The sequence below is a fragment of the Trichomycterus rosablanca genome, chromosome 2 (genome assembly GCF_030014385.1).
Source record: "Trichomycterus rosablanca isolate fTriRos1 chromosome 2, fTriRos1.hap1, whole genome shotgun sequence".
In the NCBI taxonomy this organism is placed as follows: Eukaryota; Metazoa; Chordata; class Actinopteri; order Siluriformes; family Trichomycteridae; genus Trichomycterus; species Trichomycterus rosablanca.
In genome coordinates this window covers 53511701-53531433 of record NC_085989.1, presented here as the reverse complement: position 1 = coordinate 53531433, position 19733 = coordinate 53511701, and the positions used below count along the sequence as shown (strand labels likewise).

The 19733-nt window shown below is 37.9% G+C and overlaps 1 protein-coding gene across 1 annotated transcript in view; it reads left to right on the top strand.

The window, feature by feature from the left end:
- The window catches only part of LOC134302131 (interferon-induced very large GTPase 1-like), a 32059-nt gene extending 17368 nt beyond the window's left edge, over positions 1-14691 (top strand). The window contains exons 3-4 of the mRNA XM_062987182.1: positions 2609-2652; positions 9787-14691. Coding sequence (XP_062843252.1) covers positions 2609-2652; positions 9787-14523 — 4781 coding nt within the window. The 3' untranslated portion in view covers positions 14524-14691. The remainder of the gene's footprint in view (positions 1-2608; positions 2653-9786) is intronic.
- Positions 14692-19733: the final 5042 nt, after the last annotated feature.

Sequence of the window (19733 nt, the reverse complement as noted above, 5' to 3'; positions counted from 1 at the left end):
TTTAGCATAAAATGTGTTCACCATTTTAATTGTAACATTTCACTTAAAAATCCTTGTTTTCTATAACATTTACACAGATTTTCTAAAAATGCGATTAATCGCGATTAACTACATGAAATTCTGAGATTAATCGCGATTAAAATTTTTAATCGTTTCACAGCCCTAATATATATATATATATATATATATATATATATATATATATATATATATACAGTGTATCACAAAAGTGAGTACACCCCTCACATTTCTGCAAATATTTCATTATATCTTTTCATGGGACAACACTATAGACATGAAACTTGGATATAACTTAGAGTAGTCAGTGTACAGCTTGTATAGCAGTGTAGATTTATTGTCTTCTGAAAATAACTCAACACACAGCCATTAATGTCTAAATAGCTGGCAACATAAGTGAGTACACCCCACAGTGAACATGTCCAAATTGTGCCCAAATGTGTCGTTGTCCCTCCCTGGTGTCATGTGTCAAGGTCCCAGGTGTAAATGGGGAGCAGGGCTGTTAAATTTGGTGTTTTGGGTACAATTCTCTCATACTGGCCACTGGATATTCAACATGGCACCTCATGGCAAAGAACTCTCTGAGGATGTGAGAAATAGAATTGTTACTCTCCACAAAGATGGCCTGGGCTATAAGAAGATTGCTAACACCCTGAAACTGAGCTACAGCATGGTGGCCAAGGTCATACAGCGGTTTTCCAGGACCGGTTCCACTCGGAACAGGCTTCGCCAGGGTCGACCAAAGAAGTCGAGTCCATGTGTTCGGCGTCATATCCAGAGGTTGGCTTTAAAAAATAGACACATGAGTGCTGCCAGCATTGCTGCAGAGGTTGAAGACGTGGGAGGTCAGCCTGTCAGTGCTCAGACCATACGCCGCACACTGCATCAACTCGGTCTGCATGGTCGTCATCCCAGAAGGAAGCTGACGCACAAGAAAGCCCGCAAACAGTTTGCTGAAGACAAGCAGTCCAAGAACATGGATTACTGGAATGCCCTGTGGTCTGACGAGACCAAGATAAACTTGTTTGGCTCAGATGGTGTCCAGCATGTGTGGCGGCGCCCTGGTGAGAAGTACCAAGACAACTGTATCTTGCCTACAGTCAAGCATGGTGGTGGTAGCATCATGGTCTTGGGCTGCATGAGTGTTGCTGGCACTGGGGAGCTGCAGTTCATTGAGGGAAACATGAATTCCAACATGTACTGTGACATTCTGAAACAGAGCATGATCCCCTCCCTTCAAAAACTGGGCCTCATGGCAGTTTTCCAACAGGATAACGACCCCAAACACAACTTCCAAGATGACAACTGCCTTGCTGAGGAAGCTGAAGGTAAAGGTGATGGACTAAACCCAATTGAGCACCTGTGGCGCATCCTCAAGTGGAAGGTGGAGGAGTTCAAGGTGTCTAACATCCACCAGCTCCGTGATGTCATCATGGAGGAGTGGAAGAGGATTCCAGTAGCAACCTGTGCAGCTCTGGTGAATTCCATGCCCAGGAGGGTTAAGGCAGTGCTGGATAATAATGGTGGTCACACAAAATATTGACACTTTGGGCACAATTTGGACATGTTCACTGTGGGGTGTACTCACTTATGTTGCAGCTATTTAGACATTAATGGCTGTGTGTTGAGTTATTTTCAGAAGACAGTAAATCTACACTGCTATACAAGTTGTACACTGACTACTCTAAGTTTTATCCAAGTTTCATGTCTATAGTGTTGTCCCATGAAAAGATATAATGAAATATTTGCAGAAATGTGAGGGGTGTACTCACTTTTGTGATACACTGTATATATATATATATATATATGTTTAAAGTAACAATCATGTTTGGGGTTAATTGTTTGGGGTTAATTACTATAATTACTACAATTTGAACCACAAATTATTTTAGCTTACTAAACTGTGTGTGTGTGTTAAAGGTATTCTATATTAATCCATAACATTCCATCCATAATGTTATAATTAATGTTATAACAAGCCTTTTTATTAATATTGTGATTAATAATGTTGCAGCTGCCCCTTGTTGTAACCGTCCCCACTCTCGCCGAATTGACTGACTGTGATAAAAACGGAAAGGTTTGCGAAGAAATTAATCGGGAAATTACTAATTTGAGTTTAATGACTCGTCCCTGACTAAGATCTCTTCGAATAATTAGTGTGTTGGTATCCACTGGATCCTGGGGGAATGGACCTGTCAGGTTTACATGAGAAAAGTGCGAGTAACCCCGGGTTAGGTATAAGTTAACCTGCCAGCAAGCAGGTTAGCTTCAGAGCATAAGTTTCTAAAACCTCGAGTTTTCGTTAATTCTGAGTTAACTTACCCTTGTTTAACCCGATGTCAGGGAGTTGTTGATGAGAGGTGTGATAAAGGGGATTAGATCATGTGAAATGTCTTTAGGAATGCTAGATGGTATAGGGTCAAGTGTGCATGTAGTTTTTGTCATAAGTATGAATATGTAGAACAACATTAAAGTAATTATTTTACATGACAAATGTAGCATCATGTGACAGTAAAACTAAATTAAATGTTAATTTGGTTTTTGTTTGGTTTTTTTTCATCACACAATGTTTGTTTATGTTTATTTACAGACTGCAGCTCTAATCTTTACCAAGAATCAGCAAAAGCAGAATGGGTAAATAATTCATCTTATTTTTACAGTTTTTTAAAAACCAATTTCTGGCAAAGTTTTCTGGCAAACAATCTGTGATTTGTTTATTATCTTGAACCTTTATTAAACTCAAGTCAAGTCAAATTAATTTTTTTTACAACTGACATTGTCTTAAAGTAACTGTACAGATTTTGGGAGCAAATTAAATTAAGTTCAACAAGCAAGCAACAATGGCACAGAAAAACCTGAAGAAGAACCATACTCAACAGAACCCATTTTCTGTGGGTGGCCTTGAGATAACTGTGTTTGTGATAAAATAGATATACAGTATCTCACAAAAGTGAGTACACCCCTCATATTTCTGCAAATATTTTATTATATCTATTCATGGGACAACACTATAGAAATTAAATTTGGATATAACTTAAAATAGTCAGTGTACAGCTTGTATAGCAGTGTAGATTTACTGTCTTCTGAAAATAACTCAACACACAGCTATTAATGTCTAAATAGCTGCAACATAAGTGAGTACACCCCACAGTGAACACAGTGATCCAAATTGTTCCCAAAGTGTCAATATTTTGTGTGACCACCATTATTATCTAGCACTGCCTTAACCCTCCTGGACATGGAATTCACCAGAGTTGCACAGGTTCTCAGCTTTTTACAATACAGCCTAATTTAAAATGGAGCCCCTAATTTGAATTTCCTTCCAGGTAGTAGAACCTGTGACAGACCAGAAACCTGCCCAATAGACTCCATGGGGATCTTTACTACTCTAGGGAGCCCAAAAAAAGTTCTTAAGGTTTTCATTGATTCACCGTCAGTTAGTAGCTTCATTAAAGCCACCCTTGGCAAAGCGGTAGGCATTCCCATGTACATCTTTAGGTCCCTCTACCAGTAATGACTATTAACAGTCTGTCACTAGTGTCCAGAGTGGTTACCTGGCAAACAAAGTGAATAACACTGCAACTACATTGAGAAGAACTACTTCTTCCCTATTAGAGTTCCAAAGCTATCATTAATCCTGGGGCTCCCTTGGCTCCAACAACAAAACTCCAGGATCAGTTGGTGCACTCATTATGTTTCCTCTGGAGACCACATCCCAGAGAATCCCCGGGCACCTCTCTCATGGCCGAAGTGTTACCTGAGGTGAATAATTTGTCAGACTACCATGACCTCCAAGCAGTCTTCTTTTGAACTCTGCCTTTGGATCATTAAACTGGACCAGTGCAATCCACATAACCTGATCAGAGTTGAGCCGAGGAATGAGTGTAATATACCCTTCATTACACTTTCTGGCCACCTAAAAAAAATACAGGGCATCTTTTAACAGTTTATTACTAAGGTACTTAAAAAGACACTGCACAAAGTAGTAACAAGGTATTGCCCCAGTACTCAAACTGCCTGGCCCTGAGGTTTCATTCATCATAGAGATAGATGCCTCCAAACAGTTGAAAAATAAATAAATAAGATATATATATATATATATATATATATATATATATGTATATATATATATATATATATATATATATATATATATATATATATATACATATATATATATATATACATATATATATATATATATATATATATATATATATACACACACAGTATATATGTATATATATATATATATATATATATATACACATATATACTGTGTATATATATATATATATATATATATATATATATATATATATATATATATATACACAGTATATATGTATATATATATATATATATATATATATATATATATATATACACATATATATATATATATATATATATATACATATATACATATATATATACATATATATATATATACATATACAGTATATATATACATATACAGTATATATGTATATATATATATATATATATATATATATATATATATACACACATATATATATATATATATATATATATATATATATATATATATATATACAGTGTATCACAAAAGTGAGTACACCCCTCACATTTCTGCAGATATTTAAGTATATCTTTTCATGGGACAACACTGACAAAATGACACTTTGACACAACGAAAAGTAGTCTGTGTGCAGCTTATATAACAGTGTAAATTTATTCTTCCCTCAAAATAACTCAATATACAGCCATTAATGTCTAAACCACCGGCAACAAAAGTGAGTACACCCCTTAGTGAAAGTTCCTGAAGTGTCAATATTTTGTGTGGCCACCATTATTTCCCAGAACTGCCTTAACTCTCCTGGGCATGGAGTTTACCAGAGCTTCACAGGTTGCCACTGGAATGCTTTTCCACTCCTCCATGACGACATCACGGAGCTGGCGGATATTCGAGACTTTGCACTCCTCCACCTTCCGCTTGAGGATGCCCCAAAGATGTTCTATTGGGTTTAGGTCTGGAGACATGCTTGGCCAGTCCATCACCTTTACCCTCAGCCTCTTCAATAAAGCAGTGGTCGTCTTAGAGGTGTGTTTGGGGTCATTATCATGCTGGAACACTGCCCTGCGACCCAGTTTCCGGAGGGAGGGGATCATGCTCTGCTTCAGTATTTCACAGTACATATTGGAGTTCATGTGTCCCTCAATGAAATGTAACTCCCCAACACCTGCTGCACTCATGCAGCCCCAGACCATGGCATTCCCACCACCATGCTTGACTGTAGGCATGACACACTTATCTTTGTACTCCTCACCTGATTGCCGCCACACATGCTTGAGACCATCTGAACCAAACAAATTAATCTTGGTCTCATCAAACCATAGGACATGGTTCCAGTAATCCATGTCCTTTGTTGACATGTCTTCAGCAAACTGTTTGCGGGCTTTCTTGTGTAGAGACTTCAGAAGAGGCTTCCTTCTGGGGTGACAGCCATGCAGACCAATTTGATGTAGTGTGCGGCATATGGTCTGAGCACTGACAGGCTGACCCCCCACCTTTTCAATCTCTGCAGCAATGCTGACAGCACTCCTGCGCCTATCTTTCAAAGACAGCAGTTGGATGTGACGCTGAGCACGTGCACTCAGCTTCTTTGGATGACCAACGCGAGGTCTGTTCTGAGTAGACCCTGCTCTTTTAAAACGCTGGATGATCTTGGCCACTGTGCTGCAGCTCAGTTTCAGGGTGTTGGCAATCTTCTTGTAGCCTTGGCCATCTTCATGTAGCGCAACAATTTCGTCTTTTAAGATCCTCAGAGAGTTCTTTGCCATGAGGTGCCATGTTGGAACTTTCAGTGACCAGTATGAGAGAGTGTGAGAGCTGTACTACTAAATTGAACACACCTGCTCCCTATGCACACCTGAGACCTAGTAACACTAACAAATCACATGACATTTTGGAGGGAAAATGACAAGCAGTGCTCAATTTGGACATTTAGGGGTGTAGTCTCTTAGGGGTGTACTCACTTTTGTTGCCGGTGGTTTAGACATTAATGGCTGTATATTGAGTTATTTTGAGGGAAGAATAAATTTACACTGTTATATAAGCTGCACACAGACTACTTTTCGTTGTGTCAAAGTGTCATTTTGTCAGTGTTGTCCCATGAAAAGATATACTTAAATATCTGCAGAAATGTGAGGGGTGTACTCACTTTTGTGATACACTGTATATATATATATATATATATAGGGGTTGGACAAAATAACTGAAACACCTGTCATTTTAGTGTGCTAGGTTTCATGGCTAAATTGGACCAGTCTGGTGGCCAATCTTCATTAATTGCACATTGCACCAGTAAGAGCAGAGTGTGAAGGTTCAATTGGCAGGGTAAGAGCACAGTTTTGCTCAAAATATTGCAATGCACACAACATTATGGGTGACATACCAGAGTTCAAAAGAGGACAAATTGTTGGTGCACGTCTTGCTGGCGCATCTGTGACCAAGACAGCAAGTCTTTGTGATGTATCAAGAGCCAAGGTATCCAGGGTAATGTCAGCATACCACCAAGAAGGACAAACCACATCCAACAGGATTAACTGTGGACGCAAGAGGAAGCTGTCTGAAAGGGATGTTCGGGTGCTAACCCGGATTGTATCCAAAAAACATAAAACCACGGCTGCCCAAATCACGGCAGAATTAAATGTGCACCTCAACTCTCCCGTTTCCACCAGAACTGTCCGTCGGGAGCTCCACAGGGTCAATATACACGGCCGGGCTGCTATAGCCAAACCTTTGGTCACTCGTGCCAATGCCAAACGTCGGTTTCAATAATGCAAGGAGCGCAAATCTTGGGCTGTGGACAATGTGAAACATGTATTGTTCTCTGATGAGTCCACCTTTACTGTTTTCCCCACATCCGGGAGAGTTACGGTGTGGAGAAGCCCCAAAGAAGCGTACCACCCAGACTGTTGCATGCCCAGAGTGAAGCATGGGGGTGGATCAGTGATGGTTTGGGCTGCCATATCATGGCATTCCCTTGGCCCAATACTTGTGCTAGATGGGCGCGTCACTGCCAAGGACTACCGAACCATTTTGGAGGACCATGTGCATCCAATGGCGGTGCCGTGTATCAGGATGACAATGCACCAATACACACAGCAAGACTGGTGAAAGATTGGTTTGATGAACATGAAAGTGAAGTTGAACATCTCCCATGGTCTGCACAGTCACCAGATCTAAATATTATTGAGCCACTTTGGGGTGTTTTGGAGAAGCGAGTCAGGAAACGTTTTCCTCCACCAGCATCACGTAGTGACCTGGCCACTATCCTGCAAGAAGAATGGCTTAAAATCCCTCTGACCACTGTGCAGGACTTGTATATGTCATTTCCAAGACGAATTGACGCTGTATTGGCCACAAAAGGAGGCCCTACACCATACTAATAAATTATTGTGGTCTAAAACCAGGTGTTTCAGTTATTTTGTCCAACCCCTGTATATACCCACAACATCTTGTGGCAACTGTCCACTGGCATGTCCCTGTTTAAGTGCCATTTTGAGTATCCACTTCCCATGTGTCGTGATAACAGAAAGAAATACTTGATTAATGAAATAATTATAAAATTAATTGCCTTTATTGCGGAGCACCACCATCTATTTTGGTTTAAGGGTTAATCAATGGAAAACCTCATTTCAACATATCTAATGTGACTATTTTTCTCATCTAAGTAATTAAAAACACTGTGCTAAGTTGCATACTATTATAATGTTTATTCAACAAACAATAACATAACGAATACAATGGTCACTAATCAAATGGTGTAAGATCACTAGGTTTAAGATAAGTATGCATTCATAGACAAACTATTACCTGAAATTAGCATATGAACAATGATGGAAGGAAACCAAGAGATTTCGGGCCAGATTATTCTTATGCGATCTATTAATAAACAAAACAAATTGAATCAGGTAACGAAACCAACAGATCACCGTTAGCATCTAAAAGACGTGTACCTGTCCGGCGGAAGGCACCTGGAGGATGAGGACTTTACCAAATCAGGACTTTGCCAATGGTACAATTACGACGCAAACACCTTTTGTTAAAACTAGATTTTCAAAACACAAACAGTTAGCGAGCATGCTAACGCCATGCGGTTTTTCTTTTACAGGCATCTAAGCCTGCTGTAGATGACCTTCTCGAACTCAAAACCACAATAAACTCCTCCCAAACTTTCTCTCTCTCTTTCTCTCTCTCTCAGAACTCTACTACAATCCAGCGACAAAGGGCGGGGTTACCTAAGTCAAAGCCAATCAGTTTGAACTTCTCTTTAAGATCACGTGACGAGAGGCTTCCCTTCCATCATGCAGTTTAACTATTAACAGCCAGCAGGTGGCGCCAAGATCCTAGTTTGACAAAATAGGTTTTGATACAATAAAACTTTATGTTGGTTAACAAAGAGTTCTTGTACAGTTACTCTAAAGCTTTAGTAACTTATTCAAACTTAGTTAATATCACTAAGACAATAACAAAACTAAATATAAAAACCATATATGGATATGGAAATTCAATACATATTTGACTATAAGCATGAAGTACAAATGTTCTGTTTCATCTGGTATACAGCGATGAGATATATAAATTTAGTTAAAAACAGTGAGCCTGATACATAGCCAACCTAGTCTGTGGGATGTCAAACTTATATGTACATATTTATTTGCCATGTAATTACTGAATTTGTCCTTTTAGGTAGAATTCACCTTTCACACATCTCTCCCACATCCTGGAATTTCAAGTGTGTGTGTGTGTGTGTGTGTGTTTCAGTTAAGACAAATGACTTGTCTTGGCATCTTTAGGGCTGTGATGAGTTGTAAGAGTCCACAGCGGGGATTGAGCAAAGGATCCATGATTTAGATGCAAAAAGTGATAGTTTTACAATTTCTGTTCTTCCCTATACCAGACTCTGTGTCTCCAAAGGGGTCATAAATGTTGTTGAAATTACACATGAGTATTAAGCAGAGTGGGTCTGCATCGGGATCTGCAAGATGTTTGAGACTTGCTGAGGAGTCATAAGTCCCTTGAGGAAGAATATGTCTGGGCACAAAAGGGCCTTCTGAATGAGTGTAGGTGTGGGGGAGGATTTTTAGGGTTCCTTCTGTGGGGTCGTAAAAATATGGTGGAAGATAAGCAGATGCTGGGTTCTCAGGAAAAAGTAGAAAGTTATTATTTAATTCAGAAATAATCCTGTTCCTAGCAATGTTCCACTACACATGTTTTAATGGCAGGATGAAACACCAACTGAAAGCAGTGCTTGGTAACTAGTAACTAGTCGACAGAAAGGAGCTGGGAGTGATACGTACCTGAAGAATGATCTTGCATGCCATCCTGGAACATCCTAGAATCAGACTGTAGATTGGCCCATCATAGTCCCAAATCCCTACAATTTTCAAGAGCTAGAGCTCTAATAAGCACTAATGCATTGCACCTGATTTTGGGGGCTATTAAAGAGACTATACATGCTCTTAAACTTTTAATGATACTTTAATAAAGTGAATGCCAAAGTACACAGCATATCTTATATCAATCTGCTGCAATTTTGTGTGATAAATGTGTATTGTCATCAGTACATTTTTAAAAACAAATGAAATGCATTAATAAATATGAATCGATTAAAACAAGAACAGATTAAGTGTCTGTGCACTGTAAAATAACCCATAATATTATTCATGAGTTAATGAAAAAAATATATAGTAATCTGGCAAAAATGTATTTTACAGGAAGAAAAGACGGAGCATGGAGAAGAAGAATCTGGACCAAAATGTGAAGAAAGGAAACAAACGGAGCAACTTTTAACCAGACTTCATCTTCTGGACAAACAGAAACTAAAGACTTCAGATGCTCTTCAACTAACTTTTCTTTCATTATATTGCGAAGAACCTTGTGAAGAAAAAGATCTGGTTCAAACCTTCCTACAAAGGTTGTTAATGATGGATTACAGAGCAAGATACATCACCACCAAAGAAGAAGCCACTGCATTAGACCCTCCTTCTGCAGATAAAGTTGAAGAAGAAGGTGATGCATTTGATAAGCTTGTTAGCCAAAAAGCTGCATATTTTGGAGGTGAGACAAATCCTATCCATCCTATGGATCTACAGATGGCGGTGTTCCACTGCTCAGACAGTTTCCTGAAGCAACTAATAGTGACTAAACTCTCTCAGTGTCGGTACGCTCTGCCTCTACTGGTGCCAGATCCATTTACTGGAAAGATCGAGTTTCCTCTGTGGACAATTCGCCAAATTATTAAAAGTTGGAAAACCACTGACACTTCTGGTACCAAGATCAGTAAAACCCAGCATGTTTATGAAGCAGAAACTCCAATGGTGGCGTTCTTCAGGTTAGGAGACGTCTCAGCTTCCAAGTCTCAGCTGATAAACAGCTTGATCAATGAGAAGCATCAGACGTTCTTCCACAAACACTGTCCAGGCAGCATTAAAAACCGTCTACTGATGGATGGAGTTGTGGAGATTGCTTGGTACTGTCCATCTGGAAAGGAAACTGATCATTTTACTCACTGTGTTGCTTTTTGTAATCTACATGGTGATGCAGAAACCAGTAAAGAACAACTGGATATTCTGACTGAAATGTCGTCTGTAAATGTTGTTCTTTTATCTGATCCTAAAAATGAAAGAAATAAGGAGATGCTACAGAAGCTTCTGAAAGACCCCAAACCACTCATCTGTCTCCTTTCTGAGGATCAATCAGGTGTCAGTAGGATTGGGAATGTAAAATACAGAATTGGTTTGAAAGACAGAAATCAGTCAGATGTATCTAAGAACCTCAGAACAACCATCACAGACTGTTTGTCCAAGTCATATTCAAACTTTACACTTGAGAATTTAAACAAAAACAATGACATCAGCACAGATGAAGATGATCCTGAATGCAGGAAAGGAAAAGAAGCTGCACTAGAGATAATAAAACTACTGGAGAGGAAGGAAATCTCCACATTAAAGGAAACACACCTGCCCTGTCAAGGGAAGCTCTGGTATGAGTGGTGTCAGATAAACAAAGACTCACATCGACTTCAAGGAAACAATTTAGAAATGCAAAAGAGTGAAAAACAAACACAAATGAAACAAATCCGTGAACAACAACAAAAAATTGGCCAATCAGACTTTATGAAAAAATTTATTTCCTCACTAAATTCTCTATCAGGAAATGAAAAATCATTTTTTATTAAATGGCTTGAGATTCTACTGGACAAACAAACCTCAGATGATCTTTCAGATCTTCATCACAAGTACAATGAAACATGGACAAGGGTTTTAGAACATAAGAAGAAGCATGACACATCAGAAAGAGAAAAGATGAAGGCTGAGCAAACAGAACTTGAGAAAATATCTAAAAAACTGAATGCAGCAACATTTGGTCTGGAACACATCTTCAGAGAGATGGGTCAGATATATGAGTCAGGGAAGAAAACATCTGAAAAAAGAAGTATCTTGAATCTCCCTGAACTTGTTGCAGAACTCATAAATTCTGGTCTTCCAATGGAGTTGATGGATGGTGATGCTGCTCATGTTCCTCTGATTTGGGTTTCAGCAGTTCTAGATGAACTCATAAAGAAACTGGGAGACCAGAAAGTCTTTGTGCTGTCAGTTCTAGGGATTCAGAGCTCAGGAAAATCCACCATGCTGAATGCCATGTTTGGACTTCAGTTTGCTGTCAGTGCTGGAAGGTGCACCCGAGGAGCCTTCATGCAGCTGGTCAGAGTATCAGAGGAGATGAAGGAGCAGCTGAAGTTTGACTACGTTCTTATTGTAGATACTGAAGGGCTTCGAGCACTTGAGCTTGCAGGAAAATCCACTCACCATCATGATAATGAACTTGCAACATTTGTTGTAGGTCTTGGAAATCTGACTTTGATCAACATATTTGGTGAGAACCCTGCTGAGATGCAGGAGATTCTTCAGATTGTTGTTCAGGCCTTCCTGAGAATGAAGAAGGTCCAACTAAATCCCAGATGTATGTTTGTCCATCAGAATGTTGGTGACGTCACAGCTGGAGAGAAGAACATGGAGGGCAGGAGACGTCTACAGGAGAAACTGGATGAAATGACAAAATTAGCTGCTAAAGAGGAAGACAGTGAAGCTGAGTGCTTCAGTGATGTTATTGCTTTCAATGTACAAGATGATGTTCAGTATTTTGCACAGATCTGGGAGGGCAGCCCACCAATGGCTCCACCAAACCCCTCATACAGTGAAAATGTTCAGAAGCTAAAGAGAGCTATTTTCACAAATGCTACCAAGTCTCATAGTATGAAGCTCTCAGAGTTTAAATCCCGCATCAGTGATCTGTGGACGGCTCTACTGAACGAGAACTTTGTTTTTAGCTTCAGAAACACACTGGAGATTGCAGTCTACAGGAAACTAGAAACTGAGTTTGGAAAATGGACCTGGTCCCTCAGAAGTGCCATGTTAGAACATGAAGAAAAACTGCACAACACAATTAAAAACAGAAAACTGCAAAAGATTGAGGACAAAGACCTTTATGATCACATGAAGAAGACCAAAGAAGAAGTGGAGAAATCAATGAAATGTTACTTTGAAAAGGACAAGGACAAAGACATTTTAATTCAGTGGAAAGTGAGATGTGAACAGAGAATTAAACAACTTCTTGAAGATCTTGTTAAAAAAGCAAAAACAAACCTGAATGATTTACTTCAACAGCAAAAAGCTCGAGAAGCTTTTGATCACAAAAAGACAGAGTATGATGAAAAGCTCTTCAATATGAGTAAAACACTTGCTCTACAACTAAAAAGCACAAAAACTGATGAACGAGTCCTCAGACAGGAATTTGATAAAGTGTGGAACAAATGGGTCACTGCTCTAACACAAGACACACCTGTAGAGAAATCTTTTGATTTTTGGGAGGATGTGATACAGATTCTGTCTGAAGGTAATGAACAAGCTGCTGTGTATGAGCGAATATCTCAGGAAGATTACACAAAGATACACAGACTGGGTGATTATTCATGCTACATTTTAGAGAAATCAATGCTACAGCAAGGTTTTGATTATGTTAAGTCTGTATTTACACAAGATGAAATGAGTTATTTTGAAGTCCAGGAGTCAGTGACAAATCTAATCAGCAAGGTCATCCAAGAATCTGAGAAATTAGTCAAGAAGATCTGCAGCAAAATTACAGGACTAGGGTACAAAAACAGCTACATTCAGGAAATAACTGACCATGTCAAACACAGAGTTGAGCAATATCACAATGAGAACAAGAAAATAAAACTGAAGAAGGAATTCACTCTGGATCTCTGTCTTCATGTGTGTAAATTTGCAGATTCTAAATTCACCAAGATCCACCAACAGTTCAGAGATGAAAATGATGTAAAATTGTACCTAGAAAAGCAGAAACCACAATATTACAGCATCTTCAAAAACTACTGCAGAGGAGCAACAACCACAACAGTATTTGGTGAACTTGTCTACAACAATCTTGTACCAGCCATCCTGGAAGCAGCCTGCAATAAAACTGCTATTGATCTGTCAACACAGATGAGATCAGACATGCCAGAATTTAATGGTAACAGGTCACAGCTTGAGAAACACATCCTGAAATCTCTGGCAGAGCAGGAGAACTTTGAGAAGTACATTGAGCACATCCACCGTCCCAAGAAACACTTTGAACAGTTTATTACAGAAAACGTTGATAAATACATCACTGAAAATAACAGTGAGGTTCTGAATCTTCTCAAAGGAAATCTGAAACACAAAGAGCAGAAAGTGATGAACGCTGTGAACATCACAACTGAAGAAGTGAAGAAGAGCAGTGGTGATGCAAACATGTGGCTGAGAAGTTTGAAGAATTCACTAACAGATGAGCTGAGCTTAAAAGAAATAACCTGCACTGGTCTGGAGGAAATTACAGATTTAGATTTTCTTCAGCAGGTTGTGTGTGAAGGTCTCACAAAGATGATGTCAGAACAACATAAAAGCTTCAACAGTGTAACAGACATCAACATGGAGAAGTTCAGGAAGAAACCAGATGAGATTCTGATTGAACATCTCTGTAAATGCTGCTGGGTTCAGTGTCCATTCTGTAAAGCCGTCTGCACCAACACAATGGAGAATCATGATGGAGATCACAGTGTCCCCTTCCACAGAGTAATTGGAATCGTAGGAAGTTATTACAGAAATACATCAATTCTATTTACTAATATTTGCACAACTGTAGCACAAAGTAATAAAGGTTTCTACACCAATCATGATTCAGATGTGTCAGTACCCTACAAAAATTACAGAAGAGCAGGAAGAGAATTTGCTAAGTGGAGCATCACCCCTGATAATTCAGAGCTCCCATACTGGAAGTGGTTTGTGTGCAGATTCCAAACAGACCTGGAAAAGTACTATGGTAAATTATTCCAGGGACACGGAAAGATTCCCACTGAATGGGGAAACTGTACAAAAAAAGAAGCTATAGAGAGTTTGGATAAATACATCTGAAGAATAAGACACACATGCAACCGATATATGTGTACACACACATATATATAGTCGTACTTATATAATTATTTATAATATATATAATCACAATCATTTATAATATATATAATCACATATAATCATTAATAATATATGTAATATCACATATAATCATTTTGAGTTTTATGGTTGTGGGATTTATAGATTAGTAGGATGTGAATGAATTTGATCTTTTTTCTTCTTAATAAATGTAATAATGATTGTGCTTTTAAATGTAAGTGCATGTTACAGTAATCAAAGATCAGAAACACTCTGGACGGGGTGCCAGTCCATCGTAGGGCAGACATACACACACACAGTCACACACACAGTCACACACACAGTCACACACACAGCCATTCACCTACAGGGCAATTCAGTATCTCCAGCTTACCTAACTGCGTGTTTTTGGACTGTGGGAGGAAACCAGAGCTCAAATGCACAACAATCACAGGACCAATTGAAGTAGAATTTCAGGATAAACACATTTTTGTGGAGCCCAGTAGTGCAATTTAGTAATTTCCAATTCCTCACAACAATTGCTCTGCTACACTTTCATGCCAGCCAAGAAGAGCTGCAGACTAACACATGCACCTTTTAGAACATCGAAATATCTTCTTGTAATTTGCTAAATCTGAGAGAAAGAGCCCTGCACAGGAGTGCAGTGTGCACGGGAAGAAACTCATCACACATACACAAAAATATGTTTATATAGAGATGTGTACATGTGAGAATGTGAGCATATTTATTTTAAAACTTTTTGAGGACAGTTTTGGTTCTTTGGGGCAACCAATCAGAACACAAAGGGGTGTGGTTTCAATATTTTTTAATTAAGTGCCAAGTTTAGTGCTACAAATGCAACCAGCTCAATAGAAAGAAAAAGTCTGAGGATTCTGCTACTCAAAGTGATTTAAGTCAACAAGAGAAACATTTTTACGAGACTATATGGGGTGGTTTCTTGGACAGGGTTTAACTTAAGACAGGAGTAGGCCTTAATCTGGGATAGTAAATCATGTCTTTAAAAATAACTTTCTGAAACACAAATTAACTACTGATTACTAACACCTGGACTATGGAGTCCCAAACTAGCTTAATTTAAAACCACCTGTGCTAATCTGAATTAGGTGGAGCAAAGCTTCCTACAAAACATGGAATGGATCAAGAAACGCTTACAATCGATTGAAGTGGAGAAGCAAACACAAGAGAAGAAACTGCAATCAAAAAACGTAGAAAAAGTTGGGACAGTATGGAAAATGCAAATAAAATAAAAACACACAGTTTCTTACTTTTACTTTAACTTTTATTTCATTGCAGACAGGATAAAACCAAGTTTGAACCCAAATTCATGTTTTGTCTGCTCAACTAATTTTATTTCTTAATATACCTCTATTCCTGCATTTCAGGCCTGCAACACTTTCCAAAAATGTTGGGATGGGGGCAATTTAGGGCTAGTATTTTGTTTGTTTATTAGGATTATAACGTTGTGTTTTACACTTTGGTTACATTCATGACAGGAGCGGTAGTTACTCATTACACAAGATTCATCAGTTCACAAGTTTATATTGAACACAATCATGGACAATTTAGTGTCTCCAATTCAGTAAAAGTAAATGTAAGAAACTCTGTGTTTTTATTATTTGCATTTTCCATACTGTCCCAGCTTTTTCTGATTTTTCTTAAAAACTAATGTCATCAAAATTATGTAATGGGTCACTTTTGTCAGCAAGAACATGTCTAGCTGGTGGTACTCTTTGATCTTCATTGACAGTGCAAGTAATTCATTTGTTTTCTTTGATAAACAACATTAATTTGAAGTTAAACCTGAAGTTAAACCTGCCTCCTGTGAGGTTTAAATTAAGCCTCAATTTAGTCCTGCAACAGCTCTAATCTTCCTTCAAGAAATCAAATTAGATAATTCAGAATTAGGCTTAATCTAGGCCTATTTTAAGCCATGACTGAGAAAGCAGATTTCTTTTAATCTAGTTTAAAAGGCCGTTTTAGTCTAGGACTAGGCTTAATCTCTGTCCGGGAAACCACCCCATGATGATTATTTTAAATTTGTTTGTAAACTACAAAAGTTAATGTACTTTGTTATTAAAACCATTGATTGTGTCATTGTTTTTTGATTAAAGCTGGTAATCTTTCTCATGTTACGTGTTTGCATAAGTAGTAACAATAAATGGTTCTTTCCCACCTATTGTTATTCATTCCTGTTGTGTTATTTTAGAATTACTGAGCTGTTGCTGAAAAATATTTATTACACAACCACTGACCCTGGTTGTAATGGTGGGGTTAAAAATTTACAAAGAGCGGTTGTAGCAAAAACGGTCAATGATAGAAAGATAAAAAAACTGTCTGGCTACTTAAGATGCATGTGCACTGCATAAACCTTTAAGGGTCTAATTTAAACAAAACAGTTTTTGTCAAAAACAATGGCAAGCTGATTCAGTTAATATGACTAGTTCATCAGAGAACAACAAAAATTTTAAATTTATGTTGACGTGTATAGACGTACTGTCCAAATATGCATATGTAAGAGTATTAAAAAGTTAAATTGAGGGAACGTTTTACGAGCTTGAAATAAAATGGTATTTAGTAAAATGGGTTGGATGGCCTGACAAGTTTAATTCATGGGTTTCGGACGAAAACATTTTTAACATAGCCGCAGCTTAAAACCAGCGGTGCAATCCAAGATTAATTTTATTAACCATAAACCATGGTAGAGTATTTTTTTTAGTTATTTAGCACATACAGTATGTTAGGAATAGATCCAGCTACCCCAGTAAGGACACTCAAACAAGATGCTCCAGTTCCTACCAACATTCACACTGGGTTTTTACACGATGTTTGTATATACAGACATTATTGAGTTAGAGATAGCTTTGTACTCTTACTAATGATGTGTACATATATCAGGTGAAAACAGCAAAGTAGTCACAATTAATTTTGATAAACCACATTACATACCTGTCAGTAAGTCTCTAATAAATAACATAACCATCGAAGTAAAATCTGATCAGAATAAACATGTACCTTTTAGCTACAGAAAATGGTCGGAGATGGTCTACCCGGATTTCAAGAGTCACTCGTTATATATGGGTCAAGGTATTGGCTCTCCTACACGGTCTATCGACTGAGTGTGTAAAATCAGAACTGAATATTTTTACAGTACCTTCCACCCAGACAAAAAAAATGCTCTTACGTCGAGATTCCACCGCTGTCAGCCCTGACTGAGAACAAGTTGTTTGAGTTTTACGTCGCTGGAAACAGGTAAGATTACATTGATTTAAACAACACTTTTTTACACTTAACATGTAAAATCAAATATGAAGACGGATTGAATATAACTAACCAGGTACGTGCACAGACATTTTTGGGGGCAGGTGCTCAAGCCAAAAAAAGGGGCACTCATCGCCAAAATTATTAATAAAAAAAAACAGTAGAATATTTAACTTACATATTTATTTTGTTAACACAATCAATACACATCTAATCAAATAATTCAAATTATCAAATTGCATAAATAAATGAAAAACAGGCAAAAACAAGTCCATATTGTACACACTTTTTAATAACCAAACATCTCATACTGATACATCTCCCTCATTTGCTTTACTGGTAGATTTGCCTAATCCAGGATAAAAGAGAGCTGCTACCCTGAGCTGCTGCTGTAGTTCCTTTTCTTTCTGCTTTTGTAACTTTTCTTTTCTTGGCATTATGCTGCAAAATGTGTAAATGAGAAAAATCAATGTTGTGCATAATAATCAAGAGTGACTTACTGAATCTCCATAAAGGGGAGAACACAGTATACATCATTTTACTGTTTTCCTGACAGAGTTGAAGCATTACACTAATAATATACCATTACTAGTATCAGTTTACCTCACCAGACTGTCATGTAGCTCAACTTAAGACCTACCTTTGATTTTAAATCAGAAACCCACTTTGGGTAGGTAATGTTAACAATGGGCCTATTATTATGCCAATAAAATCAAATAGATTTATTTATAATAAATAATATTATATAATTATATTTTCCTATTTATTCATCATTGTTTGTATGCTATTCTATTTTATAGAGCATTATATTTAGCCTTCTACATATATTAGTTTGTAATGTTAATTATTCCTCATTTGTAAACCTCAACTGTTGAAGTATAAATGCTGGCATGAAAATAACTCTTGACTAAAGGTGACTTTTCCTACACAGCGTTTTGGCCAGGATGCTGTAATTATAAAATATTGTATGTTTGTAACTATTTTCAACACTTTACTGTAAGAGCTACTTGACATTCTCCTGCAAAATGTTTGTGCTCATGTTTTTTTTTTTTTTCAGGCTTTCACATCAAAATAAGTAAGATTTTAAATGAAACAAAACTAGTGATCTTGTCTAATTTGTAAAACTGTTTTTAAATTATCTGTCTGTCTGTCTGCTGCAGTTTGTCCCCCTCCCCCTTCATTAAACATGACAAACATCAGTAAATAGCTGGACAAGGCTTTGAAGTCACGTATTTCATGACTTGTGAGTATAAAACGTGTAGGCTATGCGTTATGCATGGATGCTCTTTGTATGAAACACTGTCATTACCTGTCTGTCTGATGCTGCGGGTCAGAGGAGAAGTGTGTAGCAGCGGTTTGGCTGGCGCTCAGCACTGCATGAGTGCTAACCGGAGGAGGAGGAGGAGGAGGAGGAGGGGCAGAATCTCACAAGAACTCAAATAAATGCCCGTCAGATATCAAAACACTTTTGGGGGGAATTGATGAATGTAGAAAAAAAATTGGGCTCCAGCAGAAAGGGCACTTTTCTCATCCAGGGCAAAAGGGCAGGTGCTTGGGCACCACTAGGGGTCTATCTGTGCACGTGCCTGGTTTACAGTATACTTTGATTATGTATTTTATATATTCTACAGTATATTTTGGTTATATATTTTATATGTTTTGCAGTATTTGTATATGTAAGTATGTGTAATTACACATTTTGTTAAAAAAAAACTTTTTGAAATAAAATGGTATCTTGTAAAGAACAAAATGAACATGAAATTAAAAATATTACTATTTAGAGTAAATAAATACAACATTTGGAGATCAGAAGAACCCGAACACACTGTTGGGCTGATTTATCAGTAGGTGGCAGGAACAAGCTTCCATGACGAGCAGTCTGAGACCATCTCATCTCCACCCTCCACTCCAGT